At 59.2% G+C, this 9,882-nt stretch overlaps 1 protein-coding gene across 1 annotated transcript; it reads left to right on the forward strand.

Annotated features, from left to right (window-relative positions):
- Positions 1-379: 379 nt before the first annotated feature.
- Positions 380-8,906, forward strand: LOC119095732 (uncharacterized). Its single transcript, XM_037218586.1, has 10 exons — positions 380-512; positions 1,855-2,068; positions 2,382-3,353; positions 3,629-3,971; positions 4,903-5,128; positions 5,452-5,561; positions 6,168-6,266; positions 6,722-6,869; positions 7,831-8,041; positions 8,492-8,906. Exons 2-10 carry the CDS (start codon positions 1,908-1,910, stop codon positions 8,904-8,906), a joined length of 2,685 nt encoding a protein of 894 aa, XP_037074481.1. The 5' UTR covers positions 380-512; positions 1,855-1,907.
- The last annotated feature ends 976 nt before the right edge of the window (positions 8,907-9,882 follow it).

Here is a 9,882-nt window from a genome sequence, read left to right on the forward strand (position 1 = left end):
CACCGGCTCCGTCGCCGCCGTCGCTCTGCTATTTCCGTCGCTGTTGTTGCTATGCTCCGCCGGCTCTGTCACCGCCGTCGCTCCGCCGGCTCAGTCGCTTCCGTCGCCTACGTTGCCGTGCTCCGTCGGCTCCGTCGCCGCCGTCGTCGGCGTCGGTGCCGACGCACCTGTGGGTTGGTATCGATCGGGCAGCGTCGGCCGGGCAGTCTCGACCTGTTGGCGGCCGACGGCGGCGGCGGCCAGCGCGGCGGCGGCAGGCGGCCCAGGCCAACGACGCGAGCGCCGCAGCAGCGCGCGCTCCGGCGGCGCGCGCTCCGGCAGCGCGCGAAACGACGCCTGAGGCACTTCGGCGGCGGTCGGCGCGCGGCTGTGGCGAGGCGGCGGAGGCGGCGCAGGCGCTGCGGCGTGAGCCAGACGCGCCGCACTGGGTGTTGTACTGTGGGCAGCGTGCGCTGAGCCGGCGGGGAAGAAAATCACAGGAGGCAGCTGAGGCGCGGCGTTCGCGGGGCCTGGTGAGTGTTCGTGGATGTCTCAGTGGGTCCGTGGAGGTGGGCGCGTGCAAGGTCATGGCTTGTGCTGAAAAATATGTGCATGCACCCGGTTTTGGTTCACTTTGTTGCCGCCTGTCTGCGTCCTCGTGCCCAACACACTGCTAGCTGGACATCCTTGCATCACAACGTGCTGTGAAGTAATAATGGGCCAGGATGGTTAGTTGAGCATTATGCGTTTCGAACAAATAGGTGGATCTTGCCAGAATTAGAACTATGGTCATACCATTGTCTAACATTAAATCAACACAATCGCATTACGAGCATATTGATAAAAACTCGCGCTTCTCACGATGACGCACGCTATCGTTTGGATGTGCAAAATGAAAGCATCCGTCGCGCTTCCATTCACCATTTGATTCCATTTAGCAGTTGATTCGAAATCTTCGCAGCTCTCCGTTTCACCGGAGTAAAGCGCAGCCATCAAAGGCGCCCTGGCATCCCGGCTGCCCTGGCGGGTGCTCCGTACAAACACCCGTCAGAATCCCACTTATCCGGAGATTCCGGGCCAAGCGAGACCCGTTACCCGGGGGCTTCCCACGGTGGCTGAAGTCTTGAAGTCTGAGGTTGAAGTCCCCCTACTGCTGAGGTTGAAGTCCCCCTACTGCCCACATTCCACATCCATGGCATGGTTAGAACTGGCCGCAAAAGCTTCAGTGCAGTACGAAACAAAAACAAAACAATGGTGAAACCGCGCGTTTTACTTCAACAAACTGGCGATATGGAGTCAGGTGGAGGTGGCCAGAGAAGCCACCTGCGTGTGGCGTGCGGAGCTGTGCGCACCAGCACCACTCGTGGCGTGAACAGTGAATCGAGGGATGAATCAGTGACACCGCCCGTCATGCTGAGCCATCACTGCTCGGCGCGCTGGCCTTATCAAGAGCCGTTGTCAAACGGCAGGTGGCAAATAGTTGCCGGAGTAACTTACCGATACTTGCATCTTTCACTCTAACAGGCTCCGTCCCAAATGAAGGATCCCGTCCAACTGGCATGAGGACCCTTGTTCTTCACGGGCGCGCCTCACAGCACATCATACACACGTGTATGATGTGTTATTTGCTTATGTTCACGGAACCAAAATGCCCACACTGCTAACCTATTTAAAGCAGCATACCATATCGCCGAAGCGTGTTGCCGACTGCGCCATCTTTACAACACGTCGATCGCCACGGAAGCCAGCTCGCCAGTAGTGCCGACGACGTCTGCGCCTGCCGGGGTAACGTGCCGAAAAGTTGAGACACGAAGCCGCTTCCGACACGAGCAGCGCAGGGCCGCATCTGCCCTAAACCGCCCCCCTTGCCCCCAGGGCCTGACTCTGCTTCGCTCCAGCGGCAGCGCCGGTTCTGCCGAGGAGCCGGCATGATCCGTCTGGAGGTGAGCGGCGCAGGAGCCTGCTCCGGCCTGCTGCACCTGACTCCCGACCGCACCGCCAGGTGGCAGGTCGTGCTCCGTCTCTTGCGCTGCGCTCGGCTGGCGCCGCTGGTGGAGGCGCTGCTTCAATTGGCCGAGAAACACTGCAGGTGAGCCGTGGTGGGGTCTCGCGTTTCCATGGCGAAATACCGGGACTTCCTCTCTGGTGGACATCTGATGTTTTAGGTGATGTTTTGCAGAGCCTGCCTCGTGCCACCTTTGGTCCCAAGGTTTGCCAGGGTGGCTTAGCTGTGTGAGCTCCGATGTCACGCTCGTCACTGAAGCTGAAGGATATGTCGACACAGGTCGACAGAGTGTGCTTTCAATGGCTTAGTTTAAAGTTTGCTGAGATGGTGAAGCTGGTTTGCTGGTAAAGCTTCGTTTTGAGATCGTTTTGTGACCACGAATTCGCTTTTGTTCCAGAGAACTATCCGATTACGAGACATCTCCGCACCACGCCCAGCCAAAGCCGCTGACCAATCAGAGCCAGTCAAGCTCTGATGAGGCGTCGTCAGGAACCAATGGGGCGCCGTCTCACCGTGACGTGGCCGCCAGTAGGAGGGGCCTGACGACGGCCGCCGACGTCAGAGCAGACCTGCAATATTGGGACGGGAACCTTGCCGGCCAGCGCGCGCACCTCCACAGCGAATCTCCCAGCGGAGAGAAGCACCACCTCGTGGAGAACCTCTCCAGCACCCGGCACGGGGAGAGCCTCCCTTCCGATGCCGTCCATGAGATGCGCCCGATGAACAGCGCGCCGGCCGACGGTTACGCCGAGCCATACTGCGGGGAGCCACCGCCGACGGGCGGACGTCACGTGCGAGATCCGAGCCGGAAGCCGCTGCGGACATCAAGCGGCGAGGACGGACCGGCGGGACCGGTGGGACCGGCGGGACCGGCGGGACCGGCGGGACCAGCGAGTGCGGATGTCGCCGGTCGGTCGGCCACGTGCGGAGCTGATCACCACAGGCGCCGGACGGTGCCGGCTGAAGAGGGCCGGCCGGGTGGCCCCTCGTCGGCGCGCCCGACTCGCTCCACGCGGCCCTGCGTGTTGCGACGAGGTCGCGCCATCTGCAGCACAGATGGCGCTACCATTTGTGATATAGATGGCGCTGTCATTTGCGCCTCGGATGATCCCAGCACCGGTAACAGGAGCGAGACCACAACGTGCGAGACAGGTGGCGCCACCTGCAGCCCGTGCGCACCGGCCGGTCGTGCCGTGGCAGATGCTGTCATCTGCCTCGCAGGTGGTGCCACCATGTGCGGCGAAGCCAGCGACGTTCCTGCAAGCTCGGCAACAGAGGACTTCCGTGCCCACGGGGGCACTGCTGATGAGGGTTGTGACTCTCCGCTTGGATCTCCAGCTCCGGTCGATCCGTGCCAGCTCCAGAACAGGTCAGGTCAGATAAACGCCCAGCCTCTGATTTTCAAGAACGTTGGACCTGTGACGCTGTTGCAATCTGAGTAGCATCGTGGTTTTTCAGAGGAGATGCGGCCCAAACACGCTTTGCAAAGCATTTATGCAATAAGGAATGTGTGCCGCACCAAATGGTAATAGCTGCTGCAAAACCTGCCGAAGGACCAGAATGCAGCCATGACTTTAGGACGATCCATCCAAAAAAACACGATCCAAAATAAAACACTGCCACCGTTTACGACACTGATTCCAGCTGCTACGGGCAACACCCAGCACCAGCCGCGCCGAGTGCCACGGAGGCACCAGCACAAGCTCAGGCACCGTCAGTAAAGGCGGCGCCACCATCGCCCTGCGCCAGCTGCGACTGCGTGCACGTGTCGGCGGCGTGTCCGCTGCTGCAGCCACGATGCTGGGTGCAGGACGCCGACGGCCCGACGGCTGCCGAAACGCTACCGCCGTGTCTGCACATAGATGGCAGCATGGTGCGGGCGGGAGCGGCCGGCCTGGCTGCCTTCACGCTGCTTGGGCCATTGCGGGGCCGCCCGGTGCGGCCCGAGCAGGTCACAGACGCGACGGGCCTCCACCACATCTGGGAGGTCAGTTGGGAGGCGGCGCAAGGTGGGGTAGAAGTACAGGTGGGAGGCGTGTCTCCGGGGAGGAGTCGGTGCAGGTGAGGTGTGGTCAACGTTCTGTTCCACTGAGGCACGGCCATTGGCCGCCATTGGCACGGCCATTGGTCTTCACCAGTGTCGACGGTAGATGGTCTCACGTTTAGCATCTTCTGTAGACCGTGGTAAGATAAAAGGGATTCGATTGTAGTAAGATAAGTTTCACATGAAGCATGGTGTATTCCGTTCAGACGGCAGCTAAACGTGTCACGTCCTCCCAGCTCGGGGAACCAGTGAACATGAAACTCCCGAGAGCCCTAACAAAACGCTAAACAGACTTCTCAAACAGCTAAACGTGTCACGTCCTCCCAGCTCGGGGAACCAGTAAACATAGAACTCCTGAGAGCCCTAACAAAACGGCGTCGCCTCTGGTGCGCCACCTTTGGCACTGGTGCGTAATGACGTAAGCGTACCGTCTCACTAAACCACTACCACTGTTTACATCTTCAAGGAAATGTCTGCCAACAGGCATGAATTAAATGATGAGCCTTTATGCAGATTGGAACTTGTGCACTCCCATGGGCACGTAGCCGCATTTCTAAACGTGTACTCATATTGTTTATGCGGAAAGTGTATTTTTGAGCATGTCAGAGCCTGCTCGCTTGCCCTGCTCCAGAGATGCAATAGAGCATATGCAGTCAGTAGACCCCCATTCGGCTGTTTTGGGATGGGAGGAAGCTTCGGCCCCTAACTTTCAGAAGACAGGCTAAATATGGGGTGATCCGGGATGTTTGGCTATGCTTTGTAGGAAGCCTTGGCCAATTTTTTCCATCTCGCGTTCGAAATAATTTCTCAAAACTGCGCCCCTGAGTGCGTGCTGCTCGGGGGCAGACTTCTCAGGAAGGCTGCTCTATCCCAGGTGTACGGGGAGGGCGTGTTCCTTGACACGATAGACCCTGCCAGCTCCAACTGGTTCCGGTTGCTGCGACCGGCGCCGACGCGGGCCGAACGGACGGTGGCAGTCCTCACCAGGGGACGCTGCCTGTTCGCCGTCACCACGTGCGACCTCGCTCCCGACCAGGAGCTGCTGTACTGGCAGGACGACCCCGGCAACACCTGGCAGCGCAAGAACATGCTGAAGAACAGTGAGTTGGCGCCATGCGCGACGGCGAGCCTTCTGTGGTAAGGTCGAACTCAGTCGGCCATACACAGCGAAGTCGAACACAGGCTCGTAATGCTCATTTATCGATTGATTTTGCTGGTGAACGCGCTTGGACGCATATGAGGTGCAGCGTCATGATGAAAGAGCATCATCGAGGACTTTTAATGACCTGATTGTGAGTGGTATCAAGCTGTGAGAGCAACGTCTTATACTCTCCATGACATTCTCATGAGCGCCCTCCTCGTTTTGGGAAGATTTGCCGACTTGAGAGTTGAAGTAAAACGTATGCTGCATGTATGCTTCCAGGCTGTGGCGGCTGCAATCTCAAGTTTGAGCACCCCTTGTTCTACCGGCGCCACTGCTCATTATTTCACGAGCCGGGAACCCCACTCACCATTCGCAAGTACTACTGTAAGGTGAGCAGGCCGACTTCAGAAGCTGCTGTGTTTACACCTGTCTCTGACCACGCCTCAGGTGTGCGGTGAGGCGGTGCTGGGACGTCAGGAGCTGCTGTGTTTACACCTGTCTCTGTCCACGCCCCAGGTGCGCGGTGAGGCAGTGCTGGGACGTCAGGAGCTGCTGTGTTTACACCTGTCTCTGACCACGCCTCAGGTGTGCGGTGAGGCGGTGCTGGGACGTCAGGAGCTGCTGTGTTTACACCTGTCTCTGACCACACCTCAGGTGTGCGGTGAGGCGGTGCTGGGACGCCAGGAGCTGCTGTGTTTACACCTGTCTCTGACCACGCCTCAGGTGTGCGGTGAGGCGGTACTGGGACGTCAGGAGCTGCTGTGTTTACACCTGTCTGACCACGCCTCAGGTGTGCGGTGAGGCGGTGCTGGGACGTCAGGAGCTGCTGTGTTTTCACCTGTCTCTGACCACACCTCAGGTGTGCGGTGAGGCGTGCTGGGACGCAGGAGCTGCTGTGTTTACACCTGTCTCTGACCACGCCTCAGGTGTGCGGTGAGGCGGTGCTGGGACGCCAGGAGCTGCTGTGTTTACACCTGTCTATGACCACGCCTCAGGTGTGCGGTGAGGCGGTGCTGGGACGTCAGAAGCTGCTGCGGCATGCTTTGGAGCAGCACGGCGGTGCCGGCGCTTACCAGTGCCAGCACTGCGGCAAGGTCAGTCCACTGACCGTTTATGTCGTGCTCTTTACGTTAGGCACTTGTAGAGCCGTAAATAGACTTCCTGCAGGTTTTTATGAAAGATCCCCCAGATCAGATGATTTAACTACCGGCGACACTAAATACAACGCACGTAAAGCACAGCAATACTGATGTCACTGTCTCGTTATTCCACTTTCATAGCCACGAAAAGCCCAGGTGGCAACAGTATATTGGTAACGCGAAGGTGCTGCATGCCTGTCCCGGCAATGGGTATTTAGTTACACATCAGGCGACAGGAGATATGCTACTTCAGCTTGCGGCTATTTGAAACGCCACCCACACCGCGGGAGAGCCGTCCCCTGTAGGACATATCTCCCACAAGTTTTCCCCAGCAATCTCGCATGTTCAGACGTCGTCCGTCTGCAGCTGTGACCCTGTCGGCGCCGCGTCACTGACTGTCCCGTCGCCAGTACTTCCGTCGGCTCGGCTACCTGGACGTACACCGGAACCACGGCTGCGCGGCCAACCCGCTGCGCACGCACCCGCTCTGTCACCTGTGCGGCACGCGCTTCTGTCAGCCGCAGAAGCTGCGCGCGCACATCCGACGTGTCCACTCAGGTGCGCTCCCCGGCGGCTGTATTACCGTCACGTAACTTTGGTAACGGCGGCCGCCATCTTAGTGGCGAGACAGAAACGTGCTGTTTGTGGCAGATACCGTAATTTTTTTATTCAAATTTTATCAAAAATGTATTGCAACATGGATGCAAAGTGTTGTTTAGTGAATGGTGTGTGCTTAATAGGACCATTCAGCACACGCCCAACCAATGTCATGTGTGGTAGCGAGATCACCTTCGTTCCATCCAGACAGATAATGACGTTGAGATACAAATGTAGCATACACTCGGTCGCAACGTCTTAGGAAAGCCAGCAGTTGATATCAATATTGTGATGGCGGTCGTTTGATCTTTCGGGTGCGTCGACTACAGCGGACGTCGTGCGCCATGGGATGAAGGTTGGATGCCGTGTCATAGTCCTCCGCCTTCTCCATCTCTGGGGATGGCAAACCGCGACAAAAACAACCTCGCGGAAAGCGCCGATGAAAGACGTTTCACTTATCACCTCACCAGCGCCCGGGTTCTCGTAACAACACGAACAACTTCTCGTGCGTATCGTCGAAACGTGCGAGGTGATCTTGCGTGACTACCCGAAGGCACATTCGGAGTCCAGGAACGGCCAAATGGGCGGTGTGGCTCGCACCGGAACACGTGCCAGGTTCCGGCCCTGTCTCGCGCTGCCGCCTGAGACACGAGTGTGGTCCCTGTGCCTCTCGTCGCTGAATGGAGCACGCTCGTGACCCCAATCTCTGTTTCTCTTGCTGCTGACCAGAACAAGTGCGTGATCCCTGCGCCTCTCGTCACTGATCCCGAAGCGCGCGTGGCTTTGGTCTCTACGTCTTGCGTTGCCAATCATAGTACCGCGTGATCCCTGTGTCCCTGCTGCTGAGCAGCGCGGGTGGTCCCCGTCCCAGCGTCTGCCGTTCCTGACCGGAGCTCCGGAGCTGACCGGAGTTGCGCCGCAGAGGCCGGCTCGCCGCCGCCGGAGTTCCGCTGCCAGAGCTGTGGCCGGGTGCTGAGCTGCGGCACGGCACTCCGACGGCACATGCGTGAGGTGCACGCGGCGGCGGACGGCCGTCACGCCCAGCTCCACTGCCGCCGCTGCGGCAAGCCCTTCCAGAACCGCTCCAACCTCAAGATCCACATGCTCACGCACTCCGGCGTCAAGCCGTTCCAGTGAGTGGTGCGAGGTTTGGTGAATGGCGAGCTCCTGTCATGATACGTGCTGGTAGGCTCTGCTATGGGTAAAAACCGTCAAAGATTACCTGGCGTTCGCGACGAAGTAAGGCGCTAGTTTTCCGTGGAAATATTAAACTGTGGTATTTTCTCAGTTTGATGTGTTATGCGCACCTTGCTTTCATTTGGTGTGTTAAATGGTAACCAGAGGTGGAGCGTTCTTGAAATGACCATGATGGGCGACTGAACAAAGATATCATTTCGAGTTCATTTTTGCATCACGCCCATAACGCACATGCTAAAATTATGAAATATTTCGATGCGGCCGTGAAAAAACGAGGTGACGCGTGATAAACGTTTCGGATGCAGTGGCGAAAGCCGCACCGTCGCACGGCCGTCACAGAGCACGGCCATCTGCTCGCACTTCTCTAACGCCACGTCCCTCCCCAGCTGCGCGCTGGCAGACTGCGGCGCCACCTTCACCACCAAGCAGTGTCTGCAGTTCCACTACCGGCGCCAGCACCAGCTGACCGGCTCGGCCATGCCTCCCATCCGCCGCGCCGTGCCCTTCACTCTGACGGCCTACTCCGGCTCCCTGTCGGAGGAGCCGGCGGCGACGGCGGCGGCGGCGGCGCGGCGGCGGCTAACGCGATCCGACGCCGTCTGGGAGCCGGCGGGAGCCGAGCGGCCCGAGCGGCCCGAGCGGCTCCGCTTCCCCGGCTTCTCGGTGTCACGCGACCTGCCCGACCAGAGCAACGGGCCGCGCCTGCTGCGGGACGCCTCGCGCACCGAGCTGGACAGCATCGAACCCAGCGTCGGCCTCATCCTGGACATGAGCTACCGGCACCGGGCGGAGCAGACGTGAGCTACTGACGCCGGGTGGAGCAGACGTGAGCTACCGGCACCGGGCGGAGTAGACGTGAGCTACCGGCACCGGGTAGAGCAGACGTGAGCCACCGGTACCGGGCGGAGCAGACGTGAGCTACTGACGCCAGGTGGAGCAGATGTGGGCTACCGGTGCCGGGCGGAGCAGACGTGAGCTACTGACGCCGGGTGGAGCAGATGTGTGCTACAGGTACTGGGTGGAGCAGACGTGAGCTACCGACAACGGGCGGAGCAGACGTGGGCTGCAGGTACCAGGTGGAGCAGACGTGAACTACCGACAACGGGCGGAGTAGACGTGAGCTGCAGGTACTGGGTGGAGCAGACGTGAGCTACCGACGCCGGGTGGAGCAGACGTGAGCTACAGGTACCGGGTGGAGCAGACATGAGCTACTGGCACCGGGCGGAGGAGACGTGAGCTACCGACGCCGGGTGGAGCAGACGTGAGCTACCGACACCGGGTGGATCAGACGTGAGCTACAGGTACCTGTTGAAGCAGACGTGAGCTACCAACGCCGGGTGGAGCAGATGTGAGCTACCGACGCCAGGTGGAGCGGACGTGAGCTACCGGCACCGGGCGGAACGGACGTGAGCTACCGGCACCGGGCGAAGCAGACGTGAGCTACCGACAACGGGTGGAGCAGACGTGAACTAGCAATACCGTGCGTAATATACATGAGCTACCGACACCGCGCGAAGAAGCGGGCGTCAGGGATCGTACTGAAGATAAGCTACCGACCCTGAAACGGAGAAAAAGAGCGGACGAATGCAATGAACTCTATTAGGAACGAAATATCGTATCGGATAAACCCTTCCTTCTTACCGCAAGGTAGAGAGATCAGTATCCCTATCCGTCTGTTTTAAGCCCTGGTGCAGATTGATAAGGAGTACTTTAGTGTGTGTTCCCACCATTTGTGGTTGTGATGGCTGGCCGTCGATATGTTAATGTTTGTCCACGC

This window comes from Pollicipes pollicipes, unplaced genomic scaffold, assembly GCF_011947565.3.
Source record: "Pollicipes pollicipes isolate AB1234 unplaced genomic scaffold, Ppol_2.1 Scaffold_4219;HRSCAF=4965_pilon_pilon_pilon, whole genome shotgun sequence".
NCBI lineage: Eukaryota > Metazoa > Arthropoda > Thecostraca > Pollicipedomorpha > Pollicipedidae > Pollicipes > Pollicipes pollicipes.

Coding starts and splice junctions, on each gene's coding strand:
- LOC119095732 (XM_037218586.1), top strand. CDS start 1,908: ATGATCCGTCTGGAGGTGAGCGGCGCAGGAGCCTGCTCCGGCCTGCTG. Junction 2,069..2,381: donor TTGGCCGAGAAACACTGCAG/GTGAGCCGTGGT, acceptor CTTTTGTTCCAG/AGAACTATCCGATTACGAGA. Junction 6,870..7,830: donor CATCCGACGTGTCCACTCAG/GTGCGCTCCCCG, acceptor GTTGCGCCGCAG/AGGCCGGCTCGCCGCCGCCG.